This window comes from Dendrobium catenatum, unplaced genomic scaffold (assembly GCF_001605985.2).
Source record: "Dendrobium catenatum unplaced genomic scaffold, ASM160598v2 fragScaff_scaffold_361, whole genome shotgun sequence".
Classification (NCBI taxonomy): Eukaryota; Viridiplantae; Streptophyta; class Magnoliopsida; order Asparagales; family Orchidaceae; genus Dendrobium; species Dendrobium catenatum.
In genome coordinates this window covers 31,727-54,513 of record NW_021318823.1, presented here as the reverse complement: position 1 = coordinate 54,513, position 22,787 = coordinate 31,727, and the positions used below count along the sequence as shown (strand labels likewise).

General features: G+C 34.1%; 2 protein-coding genes across 2 annotated transcripts; both read left to right on the top strand.

Moving 5' to 3' along the window:
• Positions 1-265: 265 nt before the first annotated feature.
• Positions 266-10,671, top strand: LOC110106532. Its single transcript, XM_028693757.1, has 10 exons — positions 266-983; positions 1,086-1,140; positions 1,221-1,320; positions 1,425-1,548; positions 2,311-2,364; positions 2,460-2,611; positions 4,305-4,896; positions 6,592-6,706; positions 6,800-6,882; positions 10,154-10,671. Exons 1-10 carry the CDS (start codon positions 459-461, stop codon positions 10,418-10,420), a joined length of 2,067 nt encoding a protein of 688 aa, XP_028549590.1. The 5' UTR covers positions 266-458; the 3' UTR covers positions 10,421-10,671.
• A 1,632-nt stretch (positions 10,672-12,303) lies between these two features.
• On the top strand, positions 12,304-19,599 carry LOC110106533 (probable protein phosphatase 2C 55). Its single transcript, XM_020836463.2, has 5 exons — positions 12,304-12,653; positions 14,239-15,015; positions 17,710-18,034; positions 18,278-18,427; positions 18,887-19,599. Exons 2-5 carry the CDS (start codon positions 14,300-14,302, stop codon positions 19,175-19,177), a joined length of 1,482 nt encoding a protein of 493 aa, XP_020692122.1. The 5' UTR covers positions 12,304-12,653; positions 14,239-14,299; the 3' UTR covers positions 19,178-19,599.
• The last annotated feature ends 3,188 nt before the right edge of the window (positions 19,600-22,787 follow it).

The following is a 22,787-nucleotide window of genomic DNA, read 5'->3' as shown; positions in this document are numbered from 1 at the left end:
TACACTATCAATTATGTTATTACTAAATCCCGGATTTAACCCGTAAATCCAAGATTTACCAAATCCCGAGATTTAACGCGCGCTGTAAAACCATTTGGCTGGATTTAGAATAAGGCTTCATTTGGGACGATTTTTTTATTACTTTCTAAAATGGAGTTATTATTAAAAAAATAAAAAAATTTGTACTAAAACTCTATTTTAGAAAAAAAAAAAAAACTGTTCCAAACCAATCCGACTTAAGTCGATATAAATCCGATACCAAACAGCCCCTACGTCCGAACTCCGTTCAACGACGTCGGATTGGCGCCAAAATTCCCCCACTCTCGTTCATTTTGGGGCCGCCCGCCTCGGCCTCTAGGGTTCGCTTTTCCTCCATTGCCGCTTCGACGTCGCCTGCTTCGTCTGAAGTAGAGCTGTTCCCTTCGGATCGGAAGTCACGGATATCTACCTACCGTGGAATGGAGAGTTTCGATGAAGAGGACGGTCTAGCCGTTCCCGTGGCCGAGAAGTCATCCTCTCCCTTCCCCAAGCCAAAACTCAAGCGCCTTAAAAGGGCTACATCTCCTTCGCTTCTGCGTCCATTAGCGAACCCGGGGGTTTCCGATGATCCGACGAAGATTTCAGCTGTTGCCTCGGAACCCGGTGAGATTCGTACGGGTACCTCCTGTGAGATGGAGGAGGGTTTAGGTGAGGAAACGGCGCAAGAGCTTGATCCTTTGTTCGCGTATGGGAGTGGTGAAGGGATTTTGGGTGATTCGTATGTACAAGAGGTGGATGTGAGTGAAGTTAGAGGCGGAAAGGGCGAAGAGGAAGGGGCTGTGGAGGAATTAGTGAAGGAACATAACGTGAAGAGGAGACTTAGATTGGAAGATGAAGGTGGAGATCCGAATACGAGGAGGAAGAAAAAAGGAAAGTCTAGGAAGCTCGAAGGCCCGGATGAGATTCCGAAGGAATCTGTTCGGGAAAGAAAAAGGCTTGAGAAGGTTTGTGAGTGAACTTTGTTGATTTAATTTTGATGTATTGTTTTTGATAATATTGCACATTTGAAGATTGCACTTCCTTGGTTCTGACGAAAGCTTTGCCAGGCAAGGAAGGCGGAGTTGGAGCTCCTACATGCTGAATCACAGAGGCTTCTGCGAGGTAACAAACCGGCTATACTAAGTCAATTCTGAGAATTCGGAGAAGTATATGTGGAAATTCATTATGAATTTACGGTGCAGAAACCAGAGATGCAGCGTTTAAGCCTGCGCAGCTCATTCAGAAACCAATATCTTCAGTGTTAGAGAAGATCCGTCTCCGGAAATTAGAAATATTGAAAAGGTTTAGTCTATATATATCTTTCTTTCACTATTGCAAATAATGTTATCAAATTATCGTTAAATGCTTGGATCCGAATTGAAATGTTTTTTTGTTTTTTGTCATAGTTGTAACATCCTTAGTTCGCTGCCTTCTGTTATTGAAACTCATTGTGCTACGGTGATTGATGGTAACTCAGACGCACTGAAGGGTCAAAGTGACATAAAAGAGACTGAAGTGAATGCATGTGTGGTAGGTCTCTGGAATTATTTTTGCTGGTTTTCAAATGGAACTTTTATCTTTAAGATCTCATCTATACTAAAGGAATGTTGGACGAGGATTCATAAAACCTATACCTCAAATAGTTAGGGTAGGACTAATTATGATTTTGATCGCTGCACATACTCTTGATTTTGCTTTACTGGGATAGTGGAAAGCCAGTAGTGTTACTTTATAAGTTAACGTGAGTCAAGGACTATATTTTTGTGGGGTGGATCAAGATGATCGATTCCAAACAATTTCTTTTATGAGATGACTATTCGCTCTTCTTTTGAAGACTATCTGCATTTTTCTATCATGTGGGAGAAGATTGCCAACTTTATATTGGAAAAAACTGCCAGGAAAAGGATGACATATATGGATTGTAAATGAATTTAATATATTTGGTCATGGTCATATTTTAACTGCTAATTTACCGAAGAAGTTTCCTTCTTTACTATGCGTGTATATTTGGTCTAATAGATAATGTTTCATCACTTGAAGCCGCGCTGCTTATGCATGATGCTTCATCTCTACCCTTCAGTTTCATTTTGTAAAATGCTACTTTATTGGGTTTCTTTTCAGATCATCATAGGTCATAACAACATGAAAGAATATAAGATCAGGCACTTTTATGGCAAATTAATTTCTGTTTAATCTGTCTAAATTATTCATTTTGTTTTATAAACTCATGTTTTTAAAATCTTATTTTCAAGTAGTACGGAAATAATGTGCTCCCATTTTTGATAAGTGCAGACCATTGATGTTGGCTCCGAAGGCACATGTCAGAATCTCATTAATGATACACAGGTAGCCTGTTATGTTTAAAACATGGGAATTTCTATTACTTGTTATATAGTTCTGCCATGCATGAACTACTGTTGTAACTGTAGTTTTGATTGTAGGTAGACAGAAGTGGTTCCCAGTTAAGTACTGGAGGTGATAAGCTGTTCAATTCTCAGGAAGCTAGCCCTCCTTCATACCCAAGTACCTCTAGTTTAAAGATTGATGATGGTGGCAATGATGATGGTGTTGCCAGGTCCAGTGATAATGACATGTAAGTGCATGAAAAAGCTATAATGTTCATCTCCTAATATCTTATCATAAGCATGGTTCATTTTGCTTGCTTATTTTAGAAAGCTTCATTTGGTTTTTATATTCTTTCTTTCATAGACAGCGAAATGAGTAACTCTTCATAATTTGCAGCTTATCCAAATTGTTATATGATCATGAAAACAAGTTCCGCTATCATTAGAATTAGCAATGTTTGGTTGCTCTATTATTTTAAGTGTGTTCAGTGCAATTGCATTTTGACTCATTTCATCAGCTTATTTTAGCTCTATCAATTCACTAAAGTTTATAACTCTGTTTATACAAATGATAGTTTCTTTGGTATGTGGAGGAGGCATGCATCTCAAATAGGAGAACTAGTGGCGTAAGTTGTTCATCAAGTGTATTATTCAATCAAAAGCATTTCATATCAAAGTTGATAATCTAAATGATGAATTATTTCTAAATTATAATATCAATTTTGAAGCAATCCACCCTTTCTTCCTCTTCATTCCTTATTTCTTCTTTTCATTCTACGCAACTCTAGGATCACCATCTTATTGAATCAACATTTTATAAGTACAACTCATGATCTTCTTCATTTTTTTTGCCTATTTTCAGCTTTATAGTTTAAAGAATGAGTTTCTAAATCTTTCAATTATCTAACGTCATATCTACAACATTTGTCTTTAGACTCATAATTTAACATCTTCCTTTTCTCCATTTAACATCTTCCAAAATAACCAAAAAAAAACTTATATTTGTTCTTTAGACTCATAATTTTAATAATATTCCTCCTCGTCCTTAAATTTCGCATACTCATATAACAGTTTCTTACCTTCATCTGTTGTATCTTTCCTTTCTCACCTTTGTTTTCCTTTTTAGGATCTTCGACATTTGTCTCCATTTAGTTTCTCCCATAATAATTAGAATGCCTTATATTTGGAACTTTTAATCATACTTAATTATTCCACTATTCGGGTCATTTGAACTCATGAATGATTTTGGTGTTGATGGAATCTCTTTTGATGAGCATGGCATTTTGTTTGTACATTTACTGAAGTCACAGTTTCTTAAAATTAAAGTTCATATAGACCTGTAAATTAATTTCTGAAGTTTTTAGATTCTCACTTTGAGCATTCTGTAAATTAATTTCTGAAGTTTTTAGATTCTCACTTTGAGCATTTTTGAGTTCGAGAGAATGTGCCAAATTTTATGCGTGATTAGATGAAACGTTAGGAGCCATATCAATTATGTTACCCAATTAAGGCTAAATCCCAATAAAGCAATATATTTGATAATCTTCAACGCAAGACAAAATTTTAAGTTTTGCTACCTTTATTTAAGGTTGTTCAGCATGACAACACAGCGCAGTACATCCTATAGCAAGTGTAAAATGCATTGAAATTGCCTTTGTATGTGGGTCGCTTTGTTCTATGAATGCTTTCAAGCTATTGCAATTTAATATCTGGCCAATATGAAATACTATTACTAACTCAAATTGGATACAAAGTGTTAATGTGATCTTCCTGTGGATTCCCAAATTATATCCTTTGATATTCAAAATATTTTACCGTAATTGTTGCTTACTTTTTTCATCCTAAAGAACCCTTGAAAATATTCTTTTTTAATTAAGACGGTCAAGAGCCACTGCATCTCAAATTATTCTGAATTTAGATGCTTGATGGCATTTCATTCAGTTCATCGTCCGAAGAAGACAGTGACAAGGAAAACATTGGTCCTAGGGCTTACAGTGTTGTGAACAAGGACTTATCTCCTAAAGATGACATTGCAAAAGCTTTTCTTGATGTTGAGGCTGAAGAAGAAGATGATAGCGATTGTGATTTGTTGAGGTTTCAAGAAAATGAAGAGGAAAGTGATACTGATGAACATGAAGAACTTGATGACCTGATTGCTACAGGTTATAAGGAGGCACCAATAGACCAAGAGAAACGCAATGAACTTCATCAAAAGTGGCTTGAGCAACAGGATGCTGCTGAAACGGACAATGTTATCCAAAGGTTAAAATCTGGTCGTCAAGGACTTGGAAAACCAGCTTTAATTCATGGTGATCATGATAATCACGATGCGAGTGATAATGATGATGATGAAGACAATGATAGTGATGATGAAGCCAAATATAAGAACCATCCTATAGATACATCTCGTCAAAGTTTGAAAAAGGCTAAGCAAATGATTTCTCACATGTTTACTGATGCTAACGATGTTTACATACCATCAGATGATGAAGAGACAGAAAAGAATCTCATTCGTCAACATATTAAGCATAGTGTAAGTAGCTTTCTTTAAAAGTTTAATTTCCTTAATATCATTTGTTGATGGTGACTTGAAGTAGTAGAATTGCCTCTTTGGTTAACTGGTCATTTCTTACCTGGAACACTCTCAATGTTTGCCTTTATGATTTTTAAGGCATTATAACTTCAAAACCTTTGTCATATCTGTTGGTGCAATTAAATCTAAGAAATCACTTTAATTTGAATGTTTCGTTTATTTATTAATGAAGGTGGAAGTCATAACATTTTGTCAGCTGTGTATTATATGTCTCTCTGTAGTTTGAATTTGTTTTGAAATCTATATGGTCCTTGTATCATAATAGATTTAACTAAGGTAACTGGTTTATTAATATTAAAACCACGAAATTTCCAAAATTGACAACCTTATAACTCTCATGTTTTGTTGTCACATTATTGATCAATAAAATAATGCCTTTTTAAGTTGTTAATCTCAGACTTGGACATACATTGCTTTTTATTTTTAATTGATTTTTTATTTAACTTTAGCTTAGGGGTTATTTAGTATAATGAAGGTGAGTTTAAAGTATTATAAATGCAGGGGTTTTTGGAATTTTGGTGTTTGAGTTGATGAAAAAAGAATGCAAAGTAAGATTTTGGTGAAATTTCAAATTTGCTATATGTAGTTCATTTTTAATTTTAAAACTCTTTTGTATTCGGACAAATTTCAAATACACTACAAGCTAATTCTATTGTTGTTGCCTACCCACCGCCGGCCACTTTTCTGCCGTGATCACTGGCCACCTCTACCGTAGCCTGTTGTCACCACTGCCTGCCACCCCCATCACAACCGTTCATTGACCACCGTTGCCTTTTGGTTTTACATTGCATTCATTTTGCTTCAAACCAAACAAATAAAAGCAATCACATGCATTTATTTTATGCTCATCCAAACAACTCCAAATATTTCAAGTACATTACATTTTTATTCTATTTATTTTACTTTGCTTTTTTTTTTCCAGCAAACTGTATCATTTTCATTCTACATATATTTTTGCATCTTTGCCCATGTTGTTGGAGCGCTTGCACATGAAAGATTATTATCAGTTTTTCTCTCTCATCACGAGTTTTCACTTATGCAAGATATTTCCTGGTTGTCCTAATCAGCATGCACTTTTTTTTTGTTTGGAGTAAAATGGTAACTTTTTTTGACAGTTTTAGTCCACTCCTGCATTGGCAGGCTAATATAGCGTTTTTTCTTTCAGTTCATGAATGCCAGATGGATACATATTCAAATTATGTTCTGAACTTTTTTTATACATTTGAACTCTTCTTACTTGGTCACTGGGGTATTATGACATGCTAATTGTTTTATCTTTGTTGGAGTTTCTTCTAATTTAAAACCTCTTATGAAGCCATTTATAACCATAAGACCACCCAATGGTTTCTTCTTGCAAAAAGTTGGTATTTTCATCGTGCTATTGATTTAACTTTCTGTCTCATGCGGAATTAATGAGGAAAATCTATCCAGAAATCCAATTGTGTATATATGCGTATGCATGTACACTGTTTACATTTGTATGACAAACAGGAAAATAGATGTTCATCACTGCTAGCTAGTTATTGAAGTTCTAGCTAAGCAATCCGGACAAAAAAAATTATAATAGAATAATAAACTTACGTTGACTAAAATTGTGATATTTAAATTACAATAATTCTGCTTGTTTAAATTCAGGAAGAACCTTCCTTCATAACTCCAGTGGAAGATGAAAGTTCTCGAGAATTTTTTAGTCTTATAAAGAAGTTGAACATAGCCCCAACTACTAAGAAGAGAGGAAAAGCTTCAGCACGTAAGCAAGCCTTATATTTCTTCTCTTTTTTTTTTTCAGCTGTAACATTGGCTTGAATTTTTTGTTAATTATTGATCGCTTGCCCTCCAGCAGCTCTCTTTGATTCTGTTGCTTTGTCCGGAAGCAGCAATAGTTCTTCGAAGGTAACCTATAAACCTATAAAAATTGCTGATAAATGAAGTCCAATGATATTTTCCTCATTTCATTAATAAAATGTGCTTAGCTTTTTCGCAAAGATGCAAGAATAATATCGCCATATTCTTTGAAAACAATTAGCCATTCTGTATTATATTAAAGTATTAAACATAAAAAAAAAAGTATTAAACATGATGGTGGTCACCTTAGGCCCTAACGTTCACGACGAGGTACACAATGAAACATACAAAAAGCTATAAATCATAGATCACCAACTTTCAATTTTATCAAAGATTAATAACCTTTGATGCAAAAGCTTCATACATGCTTATTTTTTTAAAATAATAACCTAAAAAATCATTAAATTTTGATATCTCACAAGAAAACTAGGAATTTAATTGTAGATGTGGCATTACTAACAAATTGTTCATAATGTATTTTTTAAGATCCGATGAAGGCCTCATGGCGTTAGATCACTCCTAATCTCTTGTGATAGATCTTTGATAAAAAATATAATGATAACAAGGTAATCTTGAGACAAAACATCTTTAAATATAAAATTTATAAACCTATCATAAGATTCAAACATATAAGAATTATTATACAACCACTAAAATGATTATTCCCTAATATTCTCGGGATGATATAAATAATTTTCAAGTTTATATTTTTAGGTTAGCACCTGTAGGTTTTAGTTTTATACCATTTTAGAATTATTTAGCTCATTCAATTCTTTCAAAGTCAAATATATTGTAATACTTTAAGAAATATTCCAAATCATCAAATTTGGGTGTGTAATTTGATCCTCCTAATAGATATGATGTGCTTGTTCAGAATCATAACTTATTTAATTTTGTTTAATTTGTATATTTTAATAATTTTAAGTTAAGTGTTGCGGAGATGAGGATGCTCAGGTGGATGAGTGGCTTTACCCTTAGAGATAGGATATGAAATGAGCATATACGTGAAAAGGTTGGAGTAGCTCCAGTAGAAGATAAGATTATAGAGAGTCGACTTAGATGGTTTGGTCACATAAAACGGCGGCCTTCCAATGACCCAGTTAGGAGAGTAGAGGTATTAGATTTGACTTATGTTAAGAAAGATAGAGGCAGGCCTAAAAAGACCTGGTTAGAAAATATTAGGAATGACTTTTCTTTATTGGATTTAAACGAGAATTTGACCTTTAATAGGACACAATGGAGAAAAAAGATTCATGTAGCCGACCCCACGTAGTGGGATAAAGGCTTGATGTTGTTGTTGTTGTTGTTGTTTTGTATATTTTAATAATTTTTTTAATTAATATGATTATCATGCCACACTTTTAGCTAATATAATAATTAAAAAGTGAGCTTTGATACAAATTTGATGTAAAAAACTTGGGATCTTTGGTTCTATAATGTAACTTAGTATAATATGCATAATTGAACACACAAAAAGCCACACTTCTCAAGGTACCAATTAGCAAAAATAAGTCTCCTTGGATGAAAAAGCAACAAATATGCGTGCATAAATCTAAACAATGATATAATTGTATCGTTAAAACTTGAAATCCAAAAAGAATTGAAACAATTATAAAACTCCATGATGGTCAAGATTAACACCACAACAAATTTTAACGCATCAAAATTTGGCAAAATTTCAATCTCACATACAAATCAAATACTAAACAAGTTGACTGAAGAAACTAAGGTAGAAATCACCCATTTGAAGATTACTGCCACACATCGATATGAGGAGAAGCAGCCTGCAAAAATTGTTGTCAAAACCTATAAAATACTAAAAAGATCACAGAAATATCACCCACAATTGTTGATAGGGAATATGAAATTTATTGAATCATTGAATGAATATTATATACATTCTGGGTCTTATTTATAACGCAATAAAATCTAAATAAATCAACTTTTAAGGATCTATTAGTATCTTCTCAACTATAACAAAGCTTAATACATTTTGCATGAATTTCAACAGCAGATGTGAAGTCCAACTCTCTAATTCTCGGTTCCATCACGTGGTAGAGTGAGTCGCCAACAAGGAATGGTAAGAATTTGTAGCGTTAAGCAACGAGTATTGGGGAAATAGAGGTATAGTTAGTGGGAAACGAAGGCTCAAAGGGAAATAATAGGAATAGTAGAAATTATCGCTGAGATAACGATGCCAGAGGGAAATGGAAACAGCGTGAATAACAAAATTCAGCGATATGATACAGCAGAACACAGTAAAAGTTAGCAAACATTCATTATAAAAATAGTGGCGGTGGTGGGAAATATAGACGGACAAATGTTTAAAGGTTTATTTGGAATATGATTTTCATTATTTTATCTTTTAGATCATAACCACACATACATTTGGTTATTGATTTTCTATTACTTTTTAGAAATTTTTATAGTGCAAAACTGTTTTTAATTATTAGATATGCCAGAATATGGTTGTTGTAAGAAAACTGCCATTCAAATTTTTTTAATCGAAATATTTGTTATATAGCTTCTAAAAAAATTATTTTTCTCGCTACTATGATTTCCTTAATGAAATGCTACAATTGCCCAAATTGACTCTTAGGTTTTGTTTGGGATGGCTTTCTTACTGCTTCTTAAAGCAGCATTTTAGTACTAAAATTAATTTTTTTGTACTAAATAGCTGCTTTAAGAAGCACTAAAAAAGCCGTCCCAAACGAAACCTTAATGTAAATCTTCTCAATCTCAATAGTTATTATATTAAACTTGAGCTCCATATGGGCTGAATTTGAAATTCACTGGGCATTTCAAATCCAACTCAACAACATGATCAAAATGATTGAGATTACACAACAAATAAAAAAATCATCTTAGTAACGCTTATATTAATATTCCTCATGAGTATATATGTTGAGATTTCTATGAAAATATTAGTGAATGACAGTATGCTTTCTATTGCATTGGTGCATATTACTTCCATATAGTTCTTTTTCATCTCTATTTTATTAGAAATTATTACGTGCGGAGTCTAGACGTAGAGTTGTGTCCAGACTCTGCATATCTAATAAGTATTTATTGAGTATTTTACTAATTATTTACTGTGTATTTATTAAGTATTAAATATACAGTAAATATATGCTTAGCAAATACGTAATAAATACTCAGCAAATATGCAGTAATATAAAAAATTATATTTTGATCTCGTATGAACATTTCATTAGAGTTCAGACACGACTCTAAGTCCAGACTCCGTACGAAATAATTTCTCCTATTTTACTTGCTAAATTTGTCTTTCATATCTCTGATATGTGAAAGTTATTATCTGTTTTTTTTTTTTTTTTGTTGGTGGGGCTTTTAGGCTGAAATGGAAAGTATGTCTGCGAAGAATTCCATGAATGACAAGCTCGGTTCAAAACTGAAATCATCTGTTATTAAAAGAACGGTGCAAAGTAACTCAGAGAGTGGTTCTTCTCTTTTTAACATTCTACGGCAATCATCTATTCATTTCGACAAAAAGTTGGAGAGCAAAAACTCTGTTAGCAGTCATGTCCTTACTGAAAGTCAAGCTGCTTACAAATTTTCTGCCTTCTTGAGGAGAAATTCAAAGATGGATTCCAGAACTTGATTCTCCTATGCAGAATGTTAATCTATTCTTTTGTTTTATGTTCAAACATGTTCTATAATTTAGTGCAAAAAAATTATCAAAATTTAACTTTTAAAAGCAATGAATGAGTAATAATGCAAAAGAACCTTGCTTTTAACTTGCGTTGAAAGATTACATCAAGGATCAGCTTTAAGCTCATATCTTTTTGCTTTGGTCATGGATGTTCTCCCTGGGCATTTGCAAGAGGTTGTACTCTCGTGTATGTTTTTGTTGATGATTTTCTTCTTGTTGACAAATTAGAGAGAGAGAGTTGAAGGTAAACTGCAATTTTAGATGTCAATTTTAGATAGTAAAAGTTTTCGTTTGAGTAGATCTAAAATCGAATGTATGGACTATAATTTTAGTAGGAATATAATTAGTGATGGATTGTGATTTTGGGCGATCAAGTCATTAATAAGATAACACATCTTATATATTTTGAGTTTATTGTTTAGAGTGATAGTGGATCGTTGAAATGGTGGAAAGCATCGGGTTTGTGTAATAGAAAAGTCCCTCTTAAATTTAAGAGAAAGTTCTATAAGATGGTGGTAAGACTTGCACTGTTTTATGGTACATCATATTCGCCATTAAAAGAAATGTATAATATTAAGTGTTGTAGAGATGAGTATGTTCAGGTGGATGAGTAGCTTTACTCTTAGAGGTAGGATACCAAATAAGCCTAAATGTATAATAATTTTATCACCAAATTTTCATCATTACTGATTAATTATTTTTATTTAATATTTTATATGCACAAATGTAAGTATTCATAAATGCCAGATAATTGATGTTGTAGTGAAGAAATAAGCATATTTAACATGATTATTTTTTATCAAATAATTTATAACAGTTGCCAGTTGTTTTATTATACTAATCTTAATAAATTATTTCTTGATTTCTACCATTTCAAGTACTGCTAGACTCTCAATCTTATTAAAATTTCACACGTCATTGCAGTAATTCCATCATCGCCTTCGCAGGCCATCTATCTTATTGCCAGCTTCACACACCATAGATTCATTAATACCTATAAGATCTTACCTATCATTATGATCTCCAAAGGAGTAATTATTAGGTGCGGACATCACACCCAGAGGTGTGTTCGGATTATTGGATGCACTGCGTACGTTCTGCTTACATTCTGCATATTTGTAGATACCCAGCAAATAAGCAGTAAATCTTCATAATTAAATATTTGTTGCTTATTAACTACAATACGCAGTGTATACTCAGTAAATACGCATAACGTAGGCAGAACTTAAGCATAGAATACACAGTATCCGGACGCATCTCTAAGTGTGATGTCCGCACCTAATAATTACTCCATTCGAAGAGGTCCCATTGCAACCAATTCATCCCATTCTAAATTTCACATATGAGATTTTTATAATGACCTAAGATTTTATCTTGATGAAGTGAATGGGGGTAGTATATTATATAAATTAAATACATAAATGATGAAGTCTTTATGTTAAATTTAAAGGCGAAATAAATTTTATTTTATATAAAACATACATTCAAGACGTTACATTTAGAGTTTCAAACATGATTTTTTTTTTTTTAACATGATATCTACCCGTTGTCACTATTTAAGAGATGTTTAGCAACATAACTAATCGCTCTACGAGCCTATCAGTAACCAACTTATTAGATGTAAGACCCATAGTTATTTTTTTTTTCCACTTAAAAGGACATGAATAGAGTTTACATGCTAGGCCAAGTGAGATTTTCACTGAACTATGGACAGTGATTTCTCGTAAAAAATTTGGCGACCAGCTAAGCCGGTGGGGTATCATTTCCATTCAGCCAAAGTCCGAACGTTCCGATGAATAGAGAATTCAACACGCTTTGCGAGACCGCGAATGGAGACCCGCACGGTTTGTTATAAAATGGAGGGTCAATGGGGGTGAATTTGTTCTTCGGTGTGATTACTATAAAGCACCGACCTTTGAAAGCCCAGAAATCTGTGAATTCCTTTTAGGGTTTCTGTTTTTCCCGTTTTTATCCAACCTCCATCTTCCATCTGCTGCAGTTCTCCGCCTTCGCACTTTTCTTTTAAAAACCCTATCTTCTTCCACTAGTTGTCGCCTCTCTCTCTCTCTCTCTCTCTCTCTCTCTCTCTCTCTCTCTAGCTTCGCTGTTGGTGCTGGTCGGGAACAGTGGGAGGGGAGATTGGATTGGTGAGACTCCAGTAACTTTTTTTGCGGCTTTTGAGGTGAGAATCGTTTGTTCCTCCTTTTCGAACTGATTCAGCGTAATGTTTCCATTGAATAGTTTTCGGTTTTGTTGTTTTCTTGTTACGGCTTGGTTGGTTTAATGTCATCAGGTTTGGAGTGTTATTTGGATTTAAAATGTCGCTCAGTTAAGAATTTTACAGATCAAGCTTGAAAGTTCAAACTTGCTTGTTTATGTATCTAATACCTAAACTTCATTGTTACTTGTAACACTCTGTCGCCTCCTTGTAAAATTGTTTCCTTGGCAGACTTGAAGAATGATCGTGGTAGAGTTTTGTAAATTGTGCTTTTTGGGAGAATTTCTGATGGTGATTTGCTATAGATGTCGATGGGCATGAAGGAAGGATTTTAAGAAAATAGAGGACTAGGAATCTGCAGGAAATGATGGATTTAGCAAGCCAAGGGAGGAGGTGAGTAGGAATGGTGGAAGCTGAGGTCTTCACCAGTGTTTTCGGTGGCGGCTTTAGTAGCGGAGGTGGCAAGCCATGGAAGAGGAGGGCGGAGAGAGGATATCGAGGCTTAATGTGGAGAGGGTAATAGAGCCAAATGGAGTACTAGTTTTGATGTGTTCAAATGATTTTGAGTATTATATATGCAAATAATGAAATTTGGGCACTTGATATGTACATAAGGAAGTTTAAAGTGTTTTTTATGTAAATACATCATAAATTTTAGACATTGTTATGTTCTATAATAGTCAATGGTGATTATCATTATTTATTTATATTTAACATCAAATATTCTGAGTATTTGTTTTTACTTTTAGAAGAGTATGATAAATGACTTTATGAGGTATAGATTGATTTAAAAAAGTCAAGTGGAGTTGGCTTTAAACAATATGCATAAGGAAAATTTTTAGGTTCAAATGAGATAGAGATTGAGGTTTAAAAAGCAATGAGGGGTTTTATTGTGGTTTGGTTGATGAATATTTTCAATGTAAACTTGAAAATGATAAGGATATAAAATGATTTAAGAAAAAACATATTGAGACCAATATTTAAGAACAAAGGAGCTATAATTTATTATTCATATAATGAAGGTGTAAGGATGAGTGTGGAAAATGAGATGTCACAGTGGTTTGTCTCTTATGTTTAGATCAAATTTATTACGGATACAAGTCCTGAAAAAATATTTGCATAGAATAGGGTTAACACTTATTGCATGAGTCAACAAGAATGAATGGAGAATACAAATTCATAATGCTAAACCTTAATATGATTAGCCTAACAATGATGATTATCATGAAAGCTTACTCTTGGATTTTTTTTTTTTTAATCTTGGGTTTCTCTTGGTTAATTCTATTTTTTTCTGATGATTCATCCATTTAATTTCTTGCTTTTGCAGTTTTTGGTTTAAAAGATTTAGAGGTTTATGTTTAAATTTCAAAAATTGATTTCTAGACTAGATGATGTGGCTCTTAGAACCATTCTTTTGTGTCAAAGCCTTGCTTGGCTTGCTTTGATGTTGGGCAATGGTGCAAATTTGTAGTGCTCTCACTTTATTCTGATTGTGTTTTTTTTCTTCAAAATCATTGACTATCGATTTCTGCAAATGTTTGGTTATCAGATTTTCTTCATCATGTTCAGATTGGTCAGAGAAAGCCAAATTATGTTATGTTTTTCTTAAGATGATGCCCATTTCATTGTTTTCAAGACATAAGAGATTGCATACATCATTAGAACTTTTTGGAGGGGATACAAATGTGATCTTTGGCAGGGCTTGGCTTTTGTTGTCTCAGCCAGTTTCCATTGTTGGTATTCTCCCACAGTTTGGAGAAAATGCTATCAGGAGTTTTCACACGTTTGATCAAAGGGCCACATTTTCTTTTATTGGAACTCTATCTCGTACATTTTCTGTTCCTTCGATAACTGGCCCTCATTGTCAGTCCTGCATATATCACGTTGAAACGCTCTCCTCTGGGCCAACAAAAATGTCTTTATTTAGTTCTTTCCAGAGGAACATAATGTATGCTTGTCATCAAATGTTGGGCAGATCTGAATCGGTTTCACAAAGTTTTGGAATTGTGGTTAGAAAAAGTGGGCATTCACAGATTTCTATGATTCGGTCTGGTATCTTCTATAGCTACAAATGTTTTGATTATTGCAGAAGCATCAGCAGGAGCTTAGATAGCCAAGAATTATGGTTTATGCGAGAGGCTTTGTCCCCAAGGTCAGGTGCAAGTAGAATAAGTTGGAAGCATGGCCAATGTATGGAACAAAGTGCTAAGGACTTTCAGCTATTGCATATTCACCCTTATTCTGTCTGTGCTGCTCAAAATGCATTTTTTGATGGTGCACCACAGGAAGACCAAGTTAAGAACTATATGGTAGACCCTGACAACAGGTACATATGTTGCAGCCAACACCAACTCTCTCTCTCTCTCTCTCTCTCCCCCCCTTAAGCCTAAGCGAATGTCCCAAGGCTACCAAGAGGGGGGTGAATTGGTAGTTTAAAAATCTAAATTAATTTTTTTTTTTTTTATCTCCTAACATAAATAACATATTTGTTTGAATTTCAGACCTGTTTAGCAAACTATTCCGAATTTTTTATCATTGGGCATTCTACTTTTTATAACCATATTTAGTAGTTTATGATTGTAGGCCATACTCATCATCTAACCGCACTTTGAAGCACGTTAGTGTTGGGTAACAAGAAAGAACGTATAAAAAGAAATTTTCTATTATAGTGTATGCACTTCAAATGCTAGTTATATTCTAGTATTGTTTCTTATTTGACCTTATATCACTTGACCTTTCTTAAAGTTTCATATGTATTACACACTCTACATAGCTTTTTATTATATCTGATTCCGACGACTGAGCCAAAAACTTCTTTTAGAGGGGACCCAAAAAAATTTTTAAGAAAAATATTCTTTCAACTTTTTTCATCCGAGCTTCGGACCGTCAATGGCAGTTTAAATTTTTTTTTAATGATTAAATACTAAATATAAGATGAAAAATACTTACAATTTATAAAACCCGCTCTTTATTTTCTGGAAAAGAATGCAATCTAATTTTTCTTTTTCAATATAAATGATTTTCAACTCCTGCTGGTTCACCTGACAAAACTAAAGTCAATTTTAAGAGCTTGAAAATAAGAGGATATAATATATCTTTCTTGTTCTGTATCATTGTCTCAGCAAAATACGCAATATCTTTTAACAATGAAAATTATGGATCAGATTACATATCCATGATATGAGTTTCCAACTGTTTATCAAGAATCACCAAATGAACAATACTAAAATCACATGGATAAAGATGTGCCATTTGAATTAACGTCTTTATTAAATGTGCAGAAAGAAGTATTTGGATTCAAACAGGCATTAGAGAGAAGTAATTCAATATTTGCCTTTGTGAAACAATTATTCAATTTTTGTAGTTGCATATCAATAATTGTGTACAAAATTTTAACTCGAAAATGATATAAATGTGTCATATCCCGAGCTCTACGACAAGGTTGTCCTCGAGCAATCCATCTATCATTCATATGGGGAATATTTATTTTTTGTTGCTCACAAAAAAAAAGTTACTTTAGTAGAAAAGTCTTTCCATTTATTATCTCTCATATCTTGCAGCCTTATTTTACATTTCAAACAAAAAATATAGTATTTACAATGTCTTGCTAGTTGCTCTTTTCTTTATAAAACTTGTGGCAATTCAGCAGTTAGACCAAATATATCTTACATCAAGAGTAAGCAATATGTAAACTCAAAAGATTGCATTGATTTTAATAATGTGAATGCCTCACTTTTTTTTTTAGAACTTGCACCATCTTCTAAAATAACTTCTAAATTATCAATTACTGAGGAGAACATTAAAATCAATCTTACAATTGATTCATAGTGTGAACCTCATCGTGTATTGGCTGATTGCCTTAGAGTTATTTATTGATTCAATCCTTGTCCTGTTTCAAGTTCTCCATATTGTAATTCTACTAACGTCTTCTCCCGTTGTTTATCTCAAAGCTGGTCACGATGCTTGCACTTGTCTTGTTACATGAGAGCAATTTAAGTACAATTCAATTTATGAAGCTTATAATAAAACTTTCACTTGTAAATTTCTTAATGAAATTATTTTGTAATGTTAGTAAAAATTATTTTGCCTTTTGAAATTGTGCTTTTATTTGTTAAGTGCGGCATATGTTTTCTCTATGTTTTGTGTATGACGTTTGTTGTCAATGAAATTGTGCTTTTATTTGTGAAGTTAATTTCGATTTCCGACCGCTTGTTTCAATTCAATTTCAGAACTTTGTATGCTAACATATGTAGTCAAAACGAGTTGATAGCTTTCAAAAAAGTGAGCAGAGTTTAGAAAGGGAAATGAAGTACCTTCTGCTGCTTAATACTGAGTCTTCCTCCAAGTACCAGGAATCAACAATCAAAAGGTTCAATAAGATCTACTCGCCACCATGAGTCACGTGTAATATGAAAAGAACTGCCAAAATAAGTCAGATTGTTATAATCTAGAAAAATATGGATCAACGAAAACTTACACAAAATTGTCAGACGACAGGTATAAACATTTATCAAGAAAATATCTGAATCGCAAAAACTAAACCAGGACAGAAACCGGTCAAGGTTGCAGCACATACCACTCATAAAATTTCTTAACAAGGATTTAAAGATGAACCGTGAAGCACTGTAGAAGTGCAAATGTGGAGTCGATCAGGTTGAAGCGCGACAAATGAAATCCGAGCTGCGAAATCAAGCCGGAGAACTGAAATAACTATAGAGAAGCCTGAACGATTCGAGCAAAGTCGAGCAGCCGGAGTAGGAGAAGTGTGTATCGCGAACTTCAGAAAATATAAATTAGGGCGTCGAGGGAGCCGATGAACCTCAGAGAGCCTAAATAGATTTTTTTTTTGGAAACTAGACGAAGCTGGCGGTCTTTAATATCCGACTGTCTAGGAAGAGTTGTATTTGATTGTTTTTCTTTTACTATATTTCCTCATACAAATCCTCCCTCCCTCCTCATTGCATGCTACTCCATCTTCCTATGTAGGTGATCTAACTTAAGAAAGTACTACTTTTTGCAGAAAGTTTGTAGCTGAAAGATCATTAAAGCTGCTTTCTGGATCCTGTTACCTTCCACATCCAGATAAAGAAGAAACTGGTGGGGAAGATGCCCATTTCATATGTGATGATGAGCAAGCAATTGGTGTTGCAGATGGTGTTGGTGGCTGGGCAGATGTTGGTGTTAATGCTGGACAATATGCTAGAGAACTCATGGTTAATTCAGTGTCCGCAATCCAAGATGAGCCACAGGGATTAATTGATCCTGCAAGGGTGTTAGAGAAGGCCTACTTAAATACCAAAGCTAAGGGATCATCTACAGCATGCATTGTTGCTCTCACCGAGCAGGTCGGTTGCTCGAGAAATTATTCTGTGCGGCCACCGAACAGTTCAGAGCCGAATCAGAATGTGCCACATCATCTGGTACTGAGTGGTACACAACAAAAAAATGACGTGACGGCGTGACGCATTCTCATTTGCCTTTGAACGTTGTTCGGTGACCGCACAGAATAAAATTTCCGGTCACTTGTACAATAATTATACTTTTTTTTTTTTCGTTACTCATTGTTAATTTATTGGATTTCTTTACAGGGAATTCATGCTGTGAATCTTGGGGATAGTGGATTCATTGTTGTTAGAGATGGAAGCACCATTCTCCGCTCGCCAGTTCAACAACATGATTTCAATTTTACTTACCAACTTGAGAGTGGCAATGGTTGTGATCTTCCTAGTTCTGCTCAGGTTTGTTTTTCCTTTTTTTTTTCTTCAAATGCAAAAAAGAAATCAGAATTAAGAGAATCTCCAACCGAATACCAAACATGCGTATGGTGTCGTTCGGTCGCTCCAGCGGAACGCCGAATTTTTCACTATTTGCTTGCGGGTGAACACTACGACGCCAATATTGGCGTTGCACTGTTCACCAACATGATTTTTCTGTCTCAATCGGATTTGCCGAAGAACGAGCCGAATAGGAGAAAGACGGTTACCTTCACAAAATCCCGCAAAATGGAGTTTGATTGGAGATGAATCACGGTATTTTGGAGTGAAAAATGGGATTTCGGTTGGAGATGCTCTAAGGCACTTGAGAGTGGTCAATATTTAATAAGCTTACTTGTTATAGCTGGAAGTAATGAGAGAGGAAATTTCTGGTAAGTTGAGCAGGAAATAAGCTCTTTGTTTTCTTTCACATGATCTGAGCAGGTCTTTACTCTGGCCGTTGAAGCTGGTGATGTAATAGTTGTTGGAACAGATGGATTGTTTGACAATCTATACAGTAATGAGATTAACGCCATTGTTGTTCATGCTTCGAGGGCGAGGTTGGCGCCGCAGATCACAGCTGAAAAGATAGCAGGTCTTGCTAGACAGAGAGCTCAAGATAAGAACAGGCAAACTCCATTCTCAACTGCAGCTCAGGTTGCTGGATATCGCTACTATGGAGGAAAGCTTGATGACATTACAGTGGTTGTTTCCTTCATCACTTCCTCTAATTGAGACTTGAGATTATATTATAATGGTATTTACATACCAGAAATTCCATATTTACATATCTAATATAAAAAAAAATTATATTATATGTATTCTAATCTTTAAATTACAGAAAAAAAGTGTTATTAATATTAACTTATTTAACATAAAATAAATCTTTTTTATCATTAGAAGTGATATTTAAGTAAATAAAAAGAATATTAGATATGAATAAAAAGAATATTAGATATGTGAATATTTAAGAATTTTATTATGTGTGGAAATCTCCCATTGTAGGATGTACAGGCATTGACATTAGAAAGATTAGAGATTCAGATGACTCATTATGTTTAGATTTTTTTTTTTCAAGAATTAGTAAATTGATGTATTATATCCCAATAGTGTATGCATATGTATTATACACAATTAAATGATGGCCAATTTTATGATTTTGTCCTTTGATAATTAATTAGCTGTATTTTTTTTTATAGGTTGTGAAATATAATGACAAAGCATGTTGTTTGAGAGGAAAATTATATACTATGGGAACCATATATTTAATAAGCAAATAGATTATCATAAAAATTAATAAAATCTTACAAATAATTCTCATATCATAGATCATAATTAATGATATAATCTTGAGTTTAGAAGTTATTCAATATTGTAAATAAATTGAATATAAAAGGAGAAGAAATAGTTCTTCTCTTCCATGGACAGTGATTATGATGCTGCAATTAATTAGATTTTCTTGTCATGACCTTCCAAAATAAAATTAAAATAGTTCATTATTTTGACATCAAAGATATGATTTGATGAGTTTTTAGTATGTTTTTAGCATCATCAGTTGAATGGATCAATTTTGTAGCATCATCAAGACTGTTCGAGATAATTTTTTTATTGTTTTATAAAATAATTTTCTAACATAAAAATGTTTTGAACTGAAAATTTTTATAGTAATAAGTTGCTTTAGAAAGTAGGAAAAAAATCGTCCCCAAATTAAGCCTACATATTGTTCTATATTATAGGAATGATTCTTGTTTATCTCAAAACTGGTGGAAATGGACATAAAGGAATTACAGTAGGTGTAATATAAGTATATAACTCATCAAATTTAAGCTTTATTTGGTATAACTTTTTATTATTTTTTAAAGTAATTTTTTAATACAATTTAAAAAAAAAATTACTAGAAAATTGCTTTAGAAAATAGTAAAAAAATTGTCCCAAATAAAATTTAAATATATATTTTCTCTTATTTCTTGCAATAAAACTAAATTAGAATGTTTAATGTAATAACTTCCATATTTCGAGTTCCCCAACGAAAAAGACAATAAACCATTTTCTTTTAGAATCTGCATCCAATTTTTTCATTTTTTATTAGACGATCGAAACCCTTTTTTTTTCTTTCTCTAAACTACTAATCAGAACGCAATGAATTAAGAGGAAAAAGCAGTCACTGAAGATAGATTTAGACAAATTATTCAAGGAACTGTTCATCGATTTTGCATTACCGGATTAATGGAGGGATGCGCATATACTGCGGGGGAAGCGTACATAGTTAAGGCGATCGGAGTTCCACAAAAAACCCTGAAATGCTGCAAATCAAACAGGAAGGATCTTCTGTTGAAGTTAAATTATATTGAAAAAAGAGAACAAGTAAGCAAAAGCAGGACGAAACAAACCTGGCCAGCTCAAATAGGCAGGAAGAAAGCCGGCCGAGTGCCGCCAGTATATTTAGGCTTGCGCATAGGCCGCCCAGTGCGCCGAATTCGGTGGCCAGGCAGAAGGTGATGCCTCTGGCAGCGAGGCAGTAGCAGCAGCGGCGGCGGCGTGCTTCGAATTAGGAACATTTGTTAGGCTTGCGCATAGGCCGCCCAGTGCGCCGAATTCGGTGGCCAGGCAGAAGGTGATGCCTCTGGCAGCAGCGGCGGCGGCGTGCTTCGAATTAGGAACATTTGCCGGTGATTCGGCGTCTTTCGGGGATCCCATGGGCGATGGTTTAGAACTCCCGCCTCTAGGTAGGAGAGATATCTGCTAACACTATATGACTTTTAATTTGTTTTCACAAGGAAATTAGGATAAAGAATCATTCCAAATAAAAATTATAATCCACAATTACAATCATGAGAGATAACTTCAAATTACCAAATATTATAAAAATATTAAAGGTATAGCAAAGAGGTAGAAGCTTATATCATAATTGCGGGATAATCATCATCTTGCCCTTTAAGTATTGTGCCTGTGGGGAAGGATAGTCGATGGTAATTGTTTTTGCATTCTTGTTTCGATTTTTTTCGTAGTCCATCGGATTCAACCTCTCCAACACAACGAGCCCAATCCAGATCCTAGTGCCTACCACCGATTCAGCGTTGAAAACTTTAGATACGCCTGTTCAAATTCTCAGTGCAATATGTCTGCTAATTTTCTAACCGATCAAGGCATTTACAAGTTCCCATCTTTTTCATTATTGCATTTCGTAGTAAATAATCAGGTTTCATCCAGAGCCATAAAACCTATGAAGAATCTTTCATTTCTTATATATGATTAACAATAATGCTATTTTTTCAATCACCTGTGTACATGTCCCTAGCAAGTTATTTGGCAGCATCTTGCCTTCAGAGATCAGCTGTTCTGGATGGAATGAGTTGCTCTAGTAGGCACCAGTCTTCCTCGTCTATCGATCACAGTGTGGTTCGTCTAAGATCTTACATATCTGCTTCGTGGACTATGCGTTTACCTGCACGGCTGTCTCTCGGCTTTGAATGAAGGTATTTTGAAGGCGTTCTATTGGAGTCAACTGCCCACTGACTCGTTATCACTGTGTCCATTATAGGGTTAACGAAATGGGAAACACAATCAGTTCATGTAGCAAGGTTGCTAATATTCCAAACGACATAAATCATTATGTACACGAAGGAATGGCAAGTCTTAGATACTATTCCAACAAATGCATCCAACGTGAATATATGAACTCAATGAAAACTTAGCGGCAACAGTTCGCTGCTTTTGAATGGAATTGTCATTAAAATAATTTTTGAAGTATTAAAAAATAAGTTTTAATTCCCAAATGGAATGAAGCAGAAAACACAAGAACCCCCGGATATAATTCCCAAGTTGACAAGAACTATAGCAACACCAATTATATAAAAGTGGCAGCATAATCTGAGGACTAAGAAGCTCAAAACCTGAAAAAGCTAAAAACTTCCAGCAAGTACGGAAGAGACGAAGGATCTTATGAAGAAACGGTAAAAGTCTAAAAAAGAAAAAAAAAATTTTTGCAAATTTTCCTCATAAGTGAAAATAAGGCCAAGACCTTTTAGGCAGACAACCAAATAAACATACTCGCGGAAGCTAAATTCAGAGAACTAGACAAACCACCGAAACACATTTACCGTAAAAAACAACAGATCACAGGAAAAATGAACTTCAAAAACTTCAACAGTTTCACTGGGAAAGAATGAAAAAGCAAATACGTAACTTTTCCGGCAGGAACCTAATCCAATGCATAATTTACATTACAGATCCAGATCAGAGAAACAAATCAACGCAAAACAAAAAAAAAGTCCAGTGGCCGTGCAACCGAACAAAGCAGACTACAAATCGATAAAAATTTTGTAAGATCTACCAACAAAATTTC

Bases quoted from the DNA above. Each gene is read 5' to 3' on its own strand.
- LOC110106532 (XM_028693757.1), top strand. From the start codon at position 459: ATGGAGAGTTTCGATGAAGAGGACGGTCTAGCCGTTCCCGTGGCCGAG. The intron at 984-1,085 runs GTTTGTGAGTGA...AAGCTTTGCCAG, and splicing joins AAAGAAAAAGGCTTGAGAAG to GCAAGGAAGGCGGAGTTGGA. The intron at 1,321-1,424 runs GTTTAGTCTATA...TTTTTGTCATAG, and splicing joins AAATTAGAAATATTGAAAAG to TTGTAACATCCTTAGTTCGC.
- LOC110106533 (XM_020836463.2), top strand. From the start codon at position 14,300: ATGATGCCCATTTCATTGTTTTCAAGACATAAGAGATTGCATACATCA. The intron at 15,016-17,709 runs GTACATATGTTG...TACTTTTTGCAG, and splicing joins ATGGTAGACCCTGACAACAG to AAAGTTTGTAGCTGAAAGAT. The intron at 18,035-18,277 runs GTCGGTTGCTCG...ATTTCTTTACAG, and splicing joins TTGTTGCTCTCACCGAGCAG to GGAATTCATGCTGTGAATCT.